An 18,453-nucleotide genomic window follows, 5' to 3' on the forward strand; every position below is an offset into this window, starting at 1 on the left:
TTTAGGCCTTGCAAACTGTTTCTTTTGCCAGGTCATATTTAAGTCTCAAAACTGCACACTCAGGCTGCAGGGGACAGCCTGGAGACATGCTTTGCATTGTCATCATATTGGTGGCACAACAGGTGCTGTAGTACACTAGTGACATTTAACTTCCTGGCACTCGGTACACAGTGTACCATATGCTAGGGGCTTATAGGTAAGTTAAATGTGACGATTAGGATTTGTAACCAAGGGTCACATCACAGGAACTGGGCCTGTGTAGCAGATTACCAATTTACAGAGTCCAAATACCTCCAGCATCAGTTAAAAAATGATTATGCAAAAAGAGGCATCTCCTTACATTATGCATATTCTCTCCTCACACCCTCTTCACTTTTCTCACAATACTCCACTCAAAATACCACACTACTATGTCATACAACGCTTACTCATGATGTTTAAAGTTAATGCCTTGAGACTAAGGGGCCAATTTAGATTTCGGTGGGTGGTTCATTTCACCTCCAGGGTAACGGAGTAAATTACTCCATCGCCCTGACGGAGAAGCCACCCGCCAAATTTATAAATGACAGCCAAGCTGGCAATCACTTATAAAGCATTAGCAGGGACTGCCGTCACAGCAGTTCCTGTCAATTCCCTTTGCAATTTGCTGCAGGGATCCATCAACATGACCGAGCCCTGCACCAAACAGTTTTCTTTTCGAAAAGAAAATACTGAAATAGGATTTTCTTTTTGAACATAAAAAAGAAAATGCTCGCATGATGAGGCCAGCTTGTAGCAGTTTTCATGGTCCCCTACTGCCGGGGTGTTCCTGGCGCTGATGGGCAGTAAAAAATTACATCTGGTTCAACCCATCTAAATTAGGTGGGCAGAATTACAGGTCTGCCTCTGGCGGTCCTTACTCCAAAGGGCCACTGGTGAGGTTTAATCACGGCGGAGACAGTGTCGTCTCCACTGTGATTAAACCTATGGTCTACCTGCATCCAAATCGGGCATGCAGACCATTATCTAGAGGGTATAGATACTCTGTCACCATTGCAACAGAGTATCTGTACTGCCAAGATATAAATCGGCTCCTTAGTCCGCACAGAATAGGTGACCATGAAACAGCCAATGGCATAAAACAGCAAACAAGACCAGACCACTTCACACATCATCAGTTTACCTTCACATCACAAAACCATATCTGTTAGAATACGGGTTCTCTGGTTGGCACAGGTAGGTACTTGTGACAAACAGGGGACCTTTCCTCTAGTCAGGGTACGGGGTTACACTCCTAAAATAACCCCTGCTCACCCTCTAGGTAGCTTGGCGCGAGCAGACAAGGCTTAACTCAGAGCGTTATAGGTTAAGCATTTGTGAACATACACAGTAACCAAGTGACAACACTACAGATGGACACCACACAGGTTTTTATATTAAAAATAAGGATTCTTTATATAGTTACCACAAGACCATTAAACGACAAAAATACACAATACTGTTACTTTAGATGGTAGAAGTTTGCTTAGTTCTCTTAAGTTCTTAAATGCGACACTTTAAGTCAATGTACCTTAGATGCGACACGCAGGGCAACGAAAGTGTTGCAACGATGCTGATGCGATGAAGTGTTTGGTGCAAAGAAATAAAGACGTGAAGATCTTCCAGATGCGTTACGCTTCTCCGATGTTGCGAGAAGACTCGACTCGATACGTTAGCTACAGTGGTGTTACCCCTTTACGCGATGCGACGACAGCGGCCTTTGCAGCGGCACTCTTCTCCAACGTTTGCGAGATGCTTCCGCTCGATGCGATGCTGCAGCGGCGTCACCCCTTTACGCGATGCGACGACAGCAGCTCCGACGGCAGCACGCTTCTCCGTGGATGCGAGGCGCTTTTCTTGATGCGGTGCAATGCGACAACTACGATGGCTGCGATGGCGACACGCTTCTTCCTTGATGCGAGACTCTTCTCTTGATGCGGTGCAATGCGTCAGCTACGATGGCTGCGATGGCGACACGCTTCTTCAGCGTTGCGAGACACTTCCGGAATGATGCGAGACGCTTCCGCTCGATGTGATGCTGCAGCGGCGACACCCTTTGCGAGATGCGACGACAATAGCTGCGACGGCGGCACGCTTCTCCTCCTTGAGTCGCGCTTCCAGCTCCTTGTGACCTGCAGTCCCTCAGAAGGCCCAACAACAGCAGCAGGCACTTCCAAAAGACTCTGGGGAGCTGGGGGGTGAAGTCCACTGGTCCTGGGACTTCGTTCAGGGGGCAAGCTCAGCACAAGCCCTTGGAGATCTTTTAAGCACAAGTTGAATTAAAGTCTTTGTAGTCTTTTCTCCTCTCCTTCCAGCAGCAAGTCAACCACTGCAGGCCAATCCCCCAGGTCAGGGACAGTACTCCTCCTTACAGCTTTCCCAGTTCCTTCTCCTCAGGCAGAGGTTCTTCTTGTCAAGCAGGATCTAATTTCTTGGGAGCAGGGTCCCAATCCTTATACCCCTAATTCCTTTGTTCCTCTGGGGTAGAGGGGCCTTTGCCCAGTCCAAAATAGTTCTTGAGCACTTTGTTGACATGACTCTGCCTTTCTATTCAGGGTGCAGGGCAGAGACATCAGCCGCTCCACAGGAGGTGGAGCCAGCATTGTGGTGGCAGAGCACAGCCCTATTCAGAGTCCAGGCGCACTCCTCCCACCCATCTGGATGTCAATCTCTCTATTCACCACCAGGCTACCTAGCCCTGCCCCTCTGGGTTTTCCCAGCCCTGTCACTCACACAAACCAGACAGGCAGATACACATCATAGCAGAGGCGGGCTGAAATGGTTAGGCAAGCAAATACCAACTTTCTAAAAGTGGTATTTGCAAACACAGAATATTAAAATAAACTTTACTAAAAGATGTATTTTATTATTCTGAGTTCAGGCATACTAAACTCGATTTTCTACCATGTTCCCTGGGTCTGTTAGGATCATAGGATGTAACAATTCTAACAGCCCATTCTGGCCTATGGAGAACAGGTAGCCTTACAATAGTGAAAAACGAAAATGGCTGTAATTCACTATTAGGACATGCCACACACATCAGCCCTTATGCTTACAATGCACCCTGCCCTTGGGCCTACCATAGGGGTGACTAATATGAAGTTACGGGAAGGTTTAGGGACTGGCAAGTGGGTGCACTTGCCCAGTCAGCATGACAGTACCAGACTGCACGCAGGTTCTGCAATGGCAGACCTTAGACACATTTTACTAGGCCACTTCTGTGGGTGGCACAACCAGTGCTGCAAGCCCACCAGTAGCATTTGTATTTACAAGCCCTGGGCACTCCTGGTGCACTTTACTGGGGTCTGATAGTAAACCAAATAAGCCAATCATGGAATCCAACCAACATATACATTTTACATAGGGAGAGCATATGCACTTTAGCACTGAACAACAGTGGTAAAGTGCCCAGAGTCATAAAACAGCCAACAACAGGTCAGAAAAAATGCAGGAGGAAGGCAAAAAGTTTAGGGATGACCCTGCAAAAAGGGCCAAGTCCAACAATATCACAATATACATTCCAACACAAGGCCATTTGCACTACACAGCATAATACACATCACTGTCTATCTCAACACTACACCCAAGAAACAACAGCACATAATATCAATTGAACACAACCATGTCTTCACATTACAATGAGCCATTACACACCATATCACCTCATTTAATCTAGTACACTGCACAACCTCACTACACATCCCTTTCAAACACACAGAAGTTTAAGATTTCACATCTTCGCTTACCATCACCACACCACACTATACATATCACCTTGCATTATACTTTACACTACTCAATAAACCTCACCACCCACTGTTGAATCACAACAAACAACACTCACCACAAACTATACACCTCATATTATCTCACTGTACAGTTCATAGCATGTATCACACTCAACTCATTAAATAACCAAGCAAAACCACGTATAATTCTTATCACCACCTTACATTATTGGTTTTACATAACACTCTCCCTCACTAAGGCTGTTTCACAAATTAAAGCACGGCACCATACAGGGTACTGTAATATAATATAACTCATCCATCATACCACACCCTTGATCAATATAAACACATTCCTACACAAGAAACACAGATCCCAGCCACTACACACTCAATTGACCCATTTGTTCTAAAATATTGCAGTGCTTTATCCCTTTACGTAATTAACATAATTTGCCTGCTGTATCTCAAATCTCACTGACCAAATGTAGGATCACAGCAGTACAAAATAATAGTCAAGGCATTTGAAACACACTCATACCACACATACACAAACACACACAGACACAAACACATGCAAACACAAACGTTAGATTGACGTAACACATTCACAAGACCCTGGATGATAATTTGGGATCCAAGAAAAGCATGAAAGGCCAAAGGCCCCATTCTGAGCTCCTCTGATGGGGTTACCCATTGCACGTAGTGTAAGGAAAATCATGGAGTGTGGTCAAGGAAATCGACTTAGGCCCTAATTAACTAAAGGTTAGTATGGCTGCTCATTAAATATAATGCAAAAATATAGAGAATCAATCTGCTGACCATTTTAAAGGCCTATGTTCATAGGGCAACACTGTGCTGCATCATGCAAGTACCTGATCAAACATCAGTGACTGAGGCCCTACTATTGTTCCCACAGCAACTTCCAATTTATCACACACTTGGGCTATTGGGAATGGTCACAAGATCACCTCCTCAATCTTGTAACACCCTCCAGTGAATGTACCAGCAAAACAAAAGCAGGCCTACTCCCTGAAAGGCTGACAAACAGTTTAGCCACATAACTGGCATTGAACTACTGACACGTGTCTAAAGAAGCAAAACCAAAGGGGATGATGAACGGAGTGTTGAACATTGCAAACACTCACCCCAGTCAACTGATCTGGGTTTAATCCATCATCATTCTTTTGCTCACTCCGCCACGCCAGTTCAGACATGGCCACATGCTATTCAGTCTGACCCTGTGCCTCATGGGGACAGTCCAGCCCGAACTGCCAAGACATGTCTTCCCTGGACCGGAAACAAGCATCCTGGGACCGGTTTTGGGTTCATAACCCTCATCAGCCATGCTATCTTGAATCCAGTGGCAAAGTGAACAAGGGACCCACGTCTGGGCATACCCTGCCAACTTAGGGCGAACAAAGCAAAACCAAAGGGGATGATGGACGGAGTGTTGAACATTACAAACACTCACCCCCAGTCAACTGATCTGGGTTTAATCCATCATCATTCTTTAGCTCACTCCGCCACCTCAGTTCAGACATGGCCATATGCAAATCAGTCTGACCCTGTGCCTCATTTGAACAGTCCAGCCCGAACTGCCATGCCATTTCTTCCTTGGACCGGAAACAAGCATCCTGGGACCATTTTCGGGTTCATAACCCTCATCAGCCAGGCTATCTTGAATCCAGTGGCAAAGTGAGCAAGGGACCCATGTCTGGGCATACCCTGCCAACTTAGGGCGAACAAAGCAAAACCAAAGGGGATGATGGACGGAGTGTTGAACATTGCAAACACTCACCCCAGTCAACTGATCTGGGTTTAATCCATCATCATTCTTTTGCTCACTCCGCCACGCCAGTTCAGACATGGCCATATGCTATTCAGTCTGACCCTGTGCCTCATGGGGACAGTCCAGCCCGAACTGCCAAGACATGTCTTCCCTGGACCGGAAACAAGCATCCTGGGACCGGTTTCGGGTTCATAACCCTCATCAGCCATGCTATCTTGAATCCAGTGGCAAAGTGAACAAGGCACCCACGTCTGGGCATACCCTGCCAACTCAGGGCGAACAAAGCAAAACCAAAGGGGATGATGGACGGAGTGTTGAACATTGCAAACACTCACCACCAGTCAACTGATCTGGGTTTAATCCATCATCATTCTTTAGCTCACTCCGCCACCCCAGTTCAGACATGGCCATATGCAAATCAGTCTGACCCTGTGCCTCATTGGAACAGTCCAGCCCGAACTGCCATGCCATGTCTTCCCTGGACCAGAAACAAGCATCCTGGGACCATTTTCGGGTTCATAACCCTCATCAGCCAGGCTATCTTGAATCCAGTGGCAAAGTGAGCAAGGGACCCATGTCTGGGCATACCCTGCCAACATAGGGCGAACAAAGCAAAACCAAAGGGGATGATGGACGGAGTGTTGACCATTGCAAACACTCACCCCAGGCAACTGATCTGGGTTTAATCCATCATCATTCTTTAGCTCACTCCACCACCCCAGTTCAGACATGGCCATATGCAAATCAGTCTGACCATGTGCCTCGATGGATTTAGGCCCAGATCTCTGTACTGGGGTGAATGTATGACATTGTTCTGCATTCTGTCCATTAATAGTTCTTTTTGCATTTGTCACCCCGAGTGGGACGGGTATGCTCAGACGTGAGTCCCGTGCTCTCCATGTCACTGGAATCAAGCTATCCTGGCTGAAGAGGGGTGAAACCCCGAAACCGGTCCTAGGATGCTTGTTTCCAGTCCAGGGAGGACCTGGCCTGGCAGTTCGGGCTCGACTGTTTCCATTGGGTACAGGGTCAAGACTGATTTGCATATGGCTGGGTCCAAACTGGAATGGCATGGTGAGCAAAAAAATGATGGATTTAGGCCCATATCTCTGTACTAGGGTGAATGTATGACATTGTTCTGCATTCTGTCCATCAATAGTTCTTTTTGCATATGTCTAAAGAAGGCGGCTAACTGAAAAAGACAATCTCACCAAATCCTACAATAGCACTCAAACCCCTAGTATTGCGTGATCATTGCGCTATACAAAAACACACTTAGGGCCTTATTGCAAGTAAGGCGATCCATAGGACCGCCGTACTCGCGGCGGCAGTCCGATCACCGTCAACACTGCTGATCCGCCAGCAGTAATCAGAGTGTGGTGGTCAGACCGCCACAGGACCTCCCCATCTGCCGCGGATCCTGTCGCGCAGCAGAAGGGGGCAGCAATATGCTGGTGGTCCCTCTGCAGCACTGCTGTGCATCTTAATAGTTGCCTGTCCACCACCACTTTCATGGCAGTAAGCCCACCATGAAAAGGGTGACGGAGAGGGAACCTGCTTACTCCTGGGCCTGGAGGTGCATTCGGGGGGCTCATGTTGTGCCCCGCTGGAATTGCACCCCAGTTCCTACACGGTGGGTCATGCATGCCACACCGTGCAGGAACGTGCTGTAGGTGCTGTCACAGCGGCATACGCAGTTAAGGCTTACCTACGAGCCTTACACAGCCTCAGCTGTGAGACTGCCCACTTGTAAAGGATTACAGTTGTTATCCGCTGGGCAGGCACTCGACAGGCTTGGCTGTCCTCCTGTTGGCGCGTCGGTGGTGGGCCAACAGGAGGACCGCCAAACTCATAATAAAGCCCTTAATGTAAGAATCTAATTTACTCATTTAATTGCACAATGTCTGTGATTCACCTCCTGCCATGAAGAGTATCAGCATAGTAGCAGATTCTTTTTAATAGCTATAAAAGAGGGTCGACCACTCATATCTTATACTTTTCTTATCCTATATTTCAAAATGTGGTTGGGATCACTGTGGAATGCCCTGATATACGGTGATCTGTTTAGGTGTGCTGAAGCAATGCTGCCTTTGGTAAGACCTTTAGAAATCCGCTATAATGCAGCTGACCTAATGGAGTATATGGTCCAGTGCTGTGTTAATGTCACGGAGCTATTTGAGGTCGACCTAGTAGACATTGTGATAAAGGTTAGATTTGTGTGTATAAAATTGGATACATTTTTTAAATGTAGTTTCCCTCTAGTAAGTTTTCAGCACCTTAATCCTGCTCCTCCTATTACCTGGTAATTTTAGAAAATAAACTCTTCATACAGGTGACTTTATCTATGAGTACACTACTTACTTATGAGCACTCGGACTAAGGTGTATTTTGTTCGGCAGACCATGACTTTCCATCCGAGATGCTGTATTCACCGTATCACCAAACAGGCAATATCGAGGCATCTTTTCTCCAACCACTCCGGCTAATACTGGGCCAGTGTGTATCCCAACCCTAATCTTTGCAAAGAAGAGAATATAAGTTAAGAGCTGACTTTCATGACAAATTTAATCTAGCATTTCTCTATACAAATACTGGAAAACAGCATTGATTTGCTCAATACAGGATGAGGAAACAATCAGGCTGCCTAGCATTACTATAGTAGACATGCACATCATGCCTGGTAGCCATTTTATGTATGCCAGAGTAATCAGATTAATTTCAGTAATTCAACGTTACACTTTGACATGCAATTAGCAATATTTACGCAATTTTGCCAGCTTGCGTAATTAAAAATAATGTGGGTTGAAAATAGGCACAGAAACTACGAATATAGTGAGTTGTGTTCTTTTGCATTTAACGCTATCTCTTAGCGCAAAATGCATCCTGGCGTCAATTCTGGACGTGAGGGTGTGCTTTGTGTTAAAAAAAATAGGGTTAAATGCTGTGAGTACTTTGAGGGAAAAATCATGCTGCTATTCCTGTTCTGTTGCATTTAGCGTTATTTCTTAGAGCAAAATGCATCCTTAGGACAATTTTGAGCATGGGAGGGCATTTTTGCGCTATGAAAATAGAGCTAAATGCTGAACTACTGTTCTTGTGTAATTAAGCAGAATCTCATACTGTTGCAGTAGTTCAGTGTAATTGCGCTTCAGAAAATTACATGCTACGCCCACCTTTAAGCCTTAGGAGTGACATTGACGGTATTTGTTTTATTTATTTACAGATCTAAAAAGCCATGATGATGGATGCCATCAGGATCAGTGAATAAAAAAATGTACTTATGTGACATGAAAGTGCTTGCTACACTGTGGAGCAGCCCCGCAGGCAATGGCAGCTGCTGGTCCCTCCTTGGAATATTAATGTTACGGTCCATGAGGGGTTAGTGTATTAATAGCGGAATGGGTGGGGAGAGCGGGTGGAGGGGGGCAGCAATGTGGAGGCAGGGAGGCAAGGATACAGACTGAGCCCATGGCAAGCCAGAATTTCAGTTTTTTTAAAGTGCTAGGGAGGGGTGTAGAAAGCAAGAGAGCATGGTGGGAAGATGAGGGAGTAACACACAGCACATGGGGGAGTGGAGTATTTGGGGCAACCAATACAAGAGGGAGGGAGCTACAAAGCACATACCCTATAATGGAGAACTGAGCAAAAAAGAAAAAAAGCAGTTATCTGAATTTGAGTAATGGGAGAATACAAGCTGTCCAATCAAAAGGATGTTAAAGAGGATATGCTTGAGAGGAGGGACAAACACAAGAAGAGAAAGGCAAGCCATCTAATAGGAACCAAGTAAAAGATGGTGACAATAAAGCCAACCAATGGTAAGCAATGAGAGAGCTCTAAGCCTACTGCAAGTGTTGGCCTAGTCAACTAGTTGCTTTTATCTACAGCCAGCTAAGTAATTTTAGATTGCTTTCATCTAGCTTGAGTGGTGTAGATCGTTGTGTGTCTGAGGTCTGCTCTCTGCAAGACATGCATTAACTTGGAGATTTTTCAAGTTAATGTATGCACTGAAGATGCCGAAGAAATGCACATGGACCCCTCCTGCACTGGCACAGCGCAGAAAATGGCATCCTGATACTGCCCCTGGATTTTAGCCAGCCATCTATGTCTCAATGCAAATAACACAGAGATCTTGGCCTCGGTGCCAAACAGTCAACTCTGGGATTCTCTCCTACTGAACTTGCTTACCCTGGACTGCCAGTGGAGTCAGCAAGATACTTAAGCATATATTGAGGACCAGACTTCTGCTGCACTATGGAGGTCCGCTGCCATCTCTAATCTTTCAAAGTTGGCACATCTTCTAAGTAACTAACATCTTACTCTACTGGTGCAAGCAGTAATATGTTAAAGATCATTATACTGTTCTGCGCTATAGCAAAATGCGGCCCAGTCCAACTTGAATTAGATGCAAGCCGCACAGAATCATGCGATCCAGAATATGTACGGTCTTAAAACACTAACCATCTGATGAAACATGATCAAGGCACTCAACTGGCTTCCAATCAAGGAGTTGATTTAGCACAAAGTACTAGGGTTATTAGGGGAGTCAGTACAGGGTTCCACCCATGGGTATCTTAAGGATTGTTTTCAATTTAAGAACGATACAGAACAACTATAGATCGGATAGAAATGTACTCGATTTGATTGTGGGCTACCTAGCACAGCAAAAGTTGAATCCTGAAATGCTTTTCCGATTCATCTCTCCTATCTCTCCGTCTTTATTCTTTCAAATTTAACCTGCAAATATGTTAACAGTACTTGGCAGCCAGATTTCTTATTTTATTTAATACCTCTAGGCATTTTCTCTATTTAGCTGTGATTGTGCAATTTTTTTCTGGGAATGTGTCATTGTTGTTTTATGTGAGTCTTGAAGCTGATTCTCTCACAACAATAAATACAAAAAATATATAAATCAACTGCCGTGCTTGAAGAGGACCCATAGCAAATTAATGTGTGCTTGATAGGGTTAACTGGACTAAATAATGATATCTTAGAGTAGTTCCAGCATATTTGATTTTGGATGTGTGTCTTATTATGAAGTCCTCATGAATCCTATCGATATGTATATTTGTATTGATATTTAACTAGTGTTGTAAGAAATTTAAATTTGCTTTTGAGTTGAGGACATTACAGATAATGTTCCCATTTTTCAGTTTTTACACATCAGGACTGCTTACCCAGCAGCTTTACAAACAGGGTGCCAGATGAACAAAGATCTGGTCACAAAATACTGGTCGCAAACTGGGACCAGTATTTTTGCTACCAGTAAATACTTTTATGAACCGACCTATGTACTAATGGGTCTGTTCTTTTAAAAACAAATATAGTGGGTCAGAATCCTACCTACCTCAGCAATATTAATGAGGTAGGTAGCAAAGCTTGACTCACTTTGATTGGATGCTATAACATGGATGATGACCGGCCGGGGTCAACAGACCGCCATATCTGTGATTGTATTTAAATAAAGTCGTTTTTTTATGCAGCCCATATTCTTTAAAGTGGCTACATTTAAAAAGAACAGTTGGATTTTTTTTGTTTGTTTTAGAGTTTGAAGTGATCCTGTGGACTACTGTTTACTCCCCCCAAAAACGTTTTATAACATTCACAAAGGGAAAAGGGTTCCCTGGGGACCTCTTCCCTTGTGTGAACGTGTTATCACCCCAACTTGGGTGTTGTTAACTTTTCAACGGTTTACAACAGCTATTTCTGTCTTTAACCATTGACACATATGAATATAAATCGATATTGTAAAGGGACGACTGCAACACACCCCTTCCAAATAGTAATTCCTTATCTATTTCTAAGCCATTACAGGAGTCAGTCAAAGGTTACCAATTTAAAATGTTTTTTTTTTGCATTGCAAAATCATTTTTTCGGACTTGAACTCCTAATTGGAGTACTTTTCACCGAAGGACTGTTGTATACATCTGGCCCCAGGTGAGTTAAATGAGGAAAGTTTTCTTACTAAAGCTTTATTCACCTTCAAATGAGCATGCATTTTATCATAGTGCTATTGTTTCATAGGAATGTATTGCATGTGAGTGATGCATTGCATAGTGCTTCTTGCACTGCTAATTGCCATCTGTCTCATTGCAATTCACAAACCATGGAAGTGCAGTTTGCACATCAACTGTCTTGCGAATGGGAACGCAATTTGCAATGTGACCTACATACTACTAGATTGTACTGCAATTGTTCATGGGGTAACAAAATTATCTTCCTAATGAACATTAATTAGGCTGGTCACAATTTGTGACTCCCTGTGATTGGCTGCTAATGCAGGAAGGCACAGCACAACAGACATTCCTCACTGGATTTGTCCATTAAAGGCCCAGGTGGCGTTTCTTTTATGGTGACTCCACCTGAAGCTGCGGACATGATTCAACAAGGGGATGGTCCCCTAAATGCCACATTCCCCTTTCTGAATCAGCTACCACCCCAACCTGGGGATCAGTAACTTTTCAATGGTGCAATTGCAGTAAAAAAACATCCGTACGTTCCTTTTCAGATGATAAATAGTAGGAGATGCCCCTTTCACACCTCCGCCTATTTTGACAGGATTGCATAAAACCTTCAATGAGTTGAAAAGAACGTTCCAATACTTAAAAGGACTTTTGTACATTAGGAAAAGCCCTTTTGTTGCAAACTCTCTGATTGTGTCACTTCTAGTCTTTGCAACAGTGCGAGTATACATTTATTTGTCAAATAAAAATGGAAATATAGAAGTTGCTGCTTCATTGTTCACAAAACGTACAACGAATATGAATAAACACAGAGAAATTGAGAACAAAATAAATATGAATAAATACAGATTGAAATGTCAAAGAAATAAGTACTATAAAACCCTAGCCCTAATTGTAATAACTAAAATGAGCCAGTTTTGGATACAGTTTGGCAAAAACTGTATTATGAAACGCTGAAAATTCAAGATGACAAAAGGTCAAGTTGCATTGACTTACTTGGATGGGATTTCCAGTCACAGGGTTCTTCACCTCTTTGGCTGCTATAATCATTCCCAAAGCAAAGTTAGCAACTCGCTCAGCATGAGTTGACACTGGCACCGGAACACCACCGACAACCATGTAGGCATCACCTATCGTCTCCACCTTTAGAAAAGACATTCAGAGCTACAATTTCAGTCCTCAATTATGCTATTTCATACTTAAATATGGGTCATGTTCCAAAAAGCACCAACAAGGTCTCAACCCTCCATTTTAAATCACTTAATGCATATTAAATATATATTTTTAAAAAGGATGATTGGTTTGCAGAAAGATACAGCAGAAAACAGTACCACAGAACCAAAGGCGTCTTCCACATTACGGTAAGCACACCACTTGAATTCAATGCAAATAACTAAGCTAATGCCATTACTCACTTCAGTTCATCAACGTTGCCAGTATTCTTCCATGCACACGTGCATATGTCGACCCAATGGGCATTGAGCTGTCAGCCCCATCCACACGCAGAGTGTATAGGTAGGGGAATGGTGCAAGAGTTGGGGTGGCACTTTGGTCAGCTATGGGTCACTGAATGTCTTCATCCTCAGGACTGACAGAAGCCACAGTTGTCTTGGCTACACTTGGCCAAATGCCTGTCTGGCTCAGCCAAAGATGGAATGAGGAAATGATACCTGAATTTAACAGAGTGAACGATACATCTACCTACAGTTGACTCTATACTTTTCCTGTCATTAACCCCTTGCTCTTGTAGTACTCTAAGCTGAGCACTCTAAGACCTAAATCTGTAACTCTCTATCTCCTCTGTCATCACTGGCTATATATCTGTTCCATCGGGTATAGGTCTAAAAAGGGCTATAAGTGTTGAAAGTTGGCCAGTGGCTGCATTACGCAACTGTCACAGAGGGACTTCAATTCTAGAAGACAACACCATGGACATAGCTGAGGAGCACAAGCATGTGTGCGTGTTTCTGTGTGTGTGTTTGCATGTGTGTGAGAGAGAAATCCAGTGTGTGTGTGTGTTGGTTAGATTGTGTGTATTTGATTTCAAGGAGGTGTCTGTTTATATGGGTTTGTATGTCTGTTTTTATGTGTGATGAATAACCTATTAACTTATTTTGAAATTCTCTATGGCTGGTTGATCACCCCTAAGAATGTAAAGACTTATTTAAAACATTTATAGAATGTTTCTCACAAAATGTGTTTCCTTTTATCTCATATATTAGTTTGACATCTTTTGGTTTAGTGCACTCTATAAATACTATCCTATCCTATCCCATCTGATTTTTACATCTTCCTTTGCTTGTGCAACTATTACTTTAAGGCAGTTATAGTTCAAACATGTGATATTCCTTCAACTATTTTGCAGTATCTCCCTCCTTAAACATGTTCTGTACTATTTAACAGCATTTTAACATCTTTTTCTTAACTCACTCTCCCATAAGACTCAGGATATCTTTCAGAACATACGCTAAGTGTCCCTTATGCTTAGATATGGGCAACTAAACAATGAAGCCATCAATAGTAATGTGAACCACCACTATTTATTAGTTCATTCATTCACTGCATCACTCTTTTGGTCAGTCAAGATGTCTTTTGTAATTGTAAGGTATGAATGTAGATGAATCTTTTAATTTAACAGAGGTATTTCAAAAATGATAAAGCATTGTGTTCAGGTGCACCTAATAAAAGGGCTACTCCCATAAAGGAAAAATGGTCTAAAATAAAATGTATATTTTTAGATAATATGTGGAATTCATAGTATGTATCCAATTTACACCTTGAAATCTGTAAGCATAGCTCTTCAGGCATAATCTTGGAATAGTTATGTTTCCCTTTTTCACATGGGAAATTATATACTTGTACAAATACACTTGTCTTTTTTCCCCACAACAAATACATATCTACTCCCAGGAGTACACTCCCACCAATTGTTATATGTAAAAATATTGAGGTCATTAAAATCAACCGGCAACAATTGTGACTCCACAGTATAGATGGCCACTTTAATGTCAATGTAGGTAGTATGTTTAGGTAAGTTTAAATGTACGGTTCATAGCTCCTCTTCTACTTATCTTAATGTTATATGTATTGTCAACATAAGTAGATTTTGTAGATTGCTAAATAGTAATCTACATTTACTCATTTTGACTAGAGAGGGGTAGTAGATTTTGTGCAGTTCATATTATTGATATTAAATCTTGGTATTATGGTAGAACATGGGGCAATTGTGGGGGGATGTTTCTTTGCACCCCTACCCTGGAATGGATTTACTGCTGCCCTTGAAGGAGTAAAACTACAAATGTTATAGCTTGAGAGGGTTAGGTAAATTCATATGACTGCCCATAAAAGTGTAGGTTTGTTGGGGTTCACAAAACTCCCAGACATTCCTGCTCTAGAATTCCCACTTCTCACCCACAGTAGGAGATTAATCTCTGTGCGAATCAATTCTGAGTGCCAAAATGACTTCTTGAACTTTCAATTGCCTTTTAGCTAGATCCGCTCTATAGAAATAGCATATACATACATACTTACATGCATATTTCACTCGTAAAATATGCCCTCATAGGTCAGAATTACATTGTGCAAATGTTTCTGGGAATGAAGGCAAATGATGTCTTATGCTCATTGCAGGGAATAATCTATGATTTCCACTTGATAGCTAAAGGAAATAGACTGTATATGGGTACTTTAAGGACATACACTGAAAAGAGACAGGAAAAGTTCAGCTTTCTTTTTGCATAATCTGCCCATTTTGTTCTCTTTCGAAATACAATAAGAAAACTTTGCTACAACAGAACTAAACATTTTTGCACATAACAGAGACTTCACCTTCTAGGCTCAATTCAGGTTGCAGTTCTAATTACCTCAATCAGGGCATGCTAATCATGACACTGGGTACTCCTGTATTTCTCACCCTCCAATGAAGCCAACATGTGGCAGGACCATTAGAAACACGCGGCATGCCCACTTGGCAGGTTGGCTAGCTGCTGTATATGTTTTTTTAAGGGCCATACTTTACCAACCACCATTTATTGTATTAAACTAATACAGTACATTTATGCATAGCTTTTTCTGTGGCACTCTTTGACTCCATGTTTGGCTTTAAACTCAAAAAGTCCTCAGAAAGTACCCTACGATACCCATAATGATGTTTCCTTCAAAAACTTAAGAAACTCAGATGCTATTTAAAATTACCTTTATTGTAGATTGTTGTGATTTCTGCTTTGATTATATTAATTTCCTGATGATTTGTGGTGAAATATAATTGTAAGTTATCCATGCAGCACCAATGGCCGTTAGAGAAAATATCACAACATAATTGGCAAAAAGTTTTTTTTCATGCATAGTCCCAGGTTTGGAAGATGCACTCCTTACAATATTGAACTCCTTAAACAGAGCACTAACATATATAGGGAACAGAGCTGGGCCAAGAACAAACCCCGTCTAACACACTGTAGGCAAATGAATCACTTTGACAGACATAGATTTAGCCAACATACTTTGAGCCCACTTGTCACAGCATAATCAATGGTTAATGTGTACAAAACGTGTAGTGAACCAAAGCATTTCTTAGGGAACCTGCTGCTCACAGTGAGGAATTCCAGTGTCGCCAAGTACTAAGGCTGCCTAGTCTTGATTCTGCCTCATGTCTCTTTCTCCCCTCCTGAGACTTTTTGACTTTTTATCTGAATCTTGTAGGTTCTTTTTCTTTCCTGCTTTTTCAATTTGGCACTGCTTTCCTATAATTCTTTTTTTCATTTTTTGCCTTTCTCACTCTTTTTGAGTCAAAGTCTAGTGATGAAAAATAAGTCCTGATCCCCAAAATGAGGGCTGGTGCCCACTACTTGCTGCCACCGCCAAAAATTAAGCAGAGAATAATTGAAGAATAACATGCCTTCATTTTGACTCCATTAACTTAATCAAACGGTGACAATTCAACAGGCACTTTGCTCATGAATTTCCACCACAATTCATTCAGTAATTGATATTCACAAAAAAGCAAAGATTCACCTTGTAGACATCATGAACTGTTGTCAGCCGGTCAAACCTGAGATACATGGAGTTCAACATGAAGACTATCTGGATGGGCTCACACTGGGCACAAATGTTGGTAAATGTCACAACGTCACTGAATAATATGGTGCATTCCTTAAACTCCCCTGAAGAGAAAAGAGCACCAAATTTAGTGTAACATATTTATTTGTGATGTTTGTTATTCCACCACTCTATTAAATTTCCTCCATTACGCAAGGTGAATATTAACCAAAACCACAGTAGCAAGGAAAAGCAGAGTTTCTGAGGACGTTCTACACACTGGAATCACAGTAACACTTTCAACCAATCAACTTCAGGTGCAACACAAGCAGATAGAATGGAGTTCAGGGAATTGTTACACAGTTGTGTGCATTTGATGCTGCAGGGGTACACATCTAGTCACCTATCTTTGCTAGTCGTGTAAATTCTAGAGCATGTTACATACAATGTTTCATCAACTAATTCAAATATATGCTTCAGTATCTTGGCTTGCAATCTTGTGTTGTTTCTATTAAAAATAAGAGATCCAATGTACTTATTTATATTTCATCCAAAGCTAGTTGTAACTAGCCCAAAGGATCAATATGCCTGTACGGCTGTAATATGACTTTGAATGTGGCAAAAAAAGAATAGAACAACATTAAGTAACAGGATTCACTGAATGGTGACGTTAAAGGAGCCAATCAATGGGCCCCTGTAAGAACATTCACACAATGGTATGAATAAAAATTCCTTCATTTAGCTACAGTCTAGTAGAAGCTGCCTTCCTCCAAGCTGAAAGTTGTTTGATCCCGGTATGGTGGAGGGGGCTACCATGTAGACCACCCTTTGCCAGGGCCACAGAGTGGTCCAAGCTCAACTCTTTGGAAATGTCTGACTCTCTCAGCATAATTTCAAACAGTCTTAGAGGAATATTTATAAGGTCATCCTGCATAACTACCACAAGCACCTGATTGTTGATCACTCTATGTTTGTCATAAAGGAAACAGAAAACTGCCCTCCTCTACCAGTGACAAGGGGTCAAACCTAGGAAAATGAGTTTCTTTGAAGGATTCACACAGAAATAACATTCTAAGAGGTCTGAGGAAGCTCATCCCAGCTAATGCATAAGTGTGGGGGATTACCAACAATTTTTTATGAAACATTCATTATCATGATCCAAGCTGGTCATAAACACCTGCCCTATTTTGAGGAAATCTTTCACGCAATGTTCCCCCATAAAGCGAATTTCGATAGGGAGAAGCACAATTTGATTGAACATACATAAATCCCATTTTCAGACAGCTTTCCTCACATGACCATGTACGTCAGAGCCCTCCAGTTCATGCACTACACATACAGAAATGTTGCCTTGGTGTCACAATTCACATAAAACCAAGACCAGGGTAGTGGGCAGACTCAAATATTCCCAGTCCAGAATCTGGTCCCAACATCAGGTTGTTTGGGTCATAGCTCCAGCGTCACCAGTTAAATCCCAAAGGTTAGCTTTGTTGCATAGCCTCACTCCTTTTTCTCCCACTTGACCTCCAGCAAAAACCCTTCAACCTGAGCAGTTTACTAAATGTCCTTTCAGCAGTCAAACATGCACCACAAATCAATGACTTAGCCATAGGAGAAGAATGTGGTACCCAAGGTGTGACAGACACCTGGATTTTCAATTATTTTTTGCAGATTTATATGGCGCGAACTCGACCCGAAGGTTTGGAGCGCTTTACATGAGCACCAGTTAGGTTACACAAGGACACATTCATTTTTTTGGGTAGGCACAGGGAGATTAAGTGATTTACCCAGAATCACAGAATGTGGAGACGACCCCGAGGCTCAAACCTTGGTTTCCCAGCTCCAAAGTCGTTAGTCTAGCCGTGAGACCACATTCTCTCCCCTAGTTCCCACTTGTTCTTGATACCCTTCTTCCACAATG

At 42.5% G+C, this 18,453-nt stretch overlaps 1 protein-coding gene across 1 annotated transcript in view; it reads right to left on the reverse strand.

The window, feature by feature from the left end:
• The window catches only part of LOC146785394 (guanylate cyclase soluble subunit beta-2-like), a 579,800-nt gene that overhangs the window by 13,961 nt on the left and 547,386 nt on the right, over window positions 1-18,453 (reverse strand). The window contains exons 11-13 of the mRNA XM_085632898.1: window positions 16,509-16,657; window positions 12,495-12,641; window positions 7,900-8,054 (exon numbers count right to left, since the gene is read on the reverse strand). Of these exons, the coding sequence (XP_085489024.1) occupies window positions 7,900-8,054; window positions 12,495-12,641; window positions 16,509-16,657 (451 nt within the window). The remainder of the gene's footprint in view (window positions 1-7,899; window positions 8,055-12,494; window positions 12,642-16,508; window positions 16,658-18,453) is intronic.

This window comes from Triturus cristatus, chromosome 11 (genome assembly GCF_964204655.1).
Source record: "Triturus cristatus chromosome 11, aTriCri1.1, whole genome shotgun sequence".
Taxonomy (NCBI): domain Eukaryota; kingdom Metazoa; phylum Chordata; class Amphibia; order Caudata; family Salamandridae; genus Triturus; species Triturus cristatus.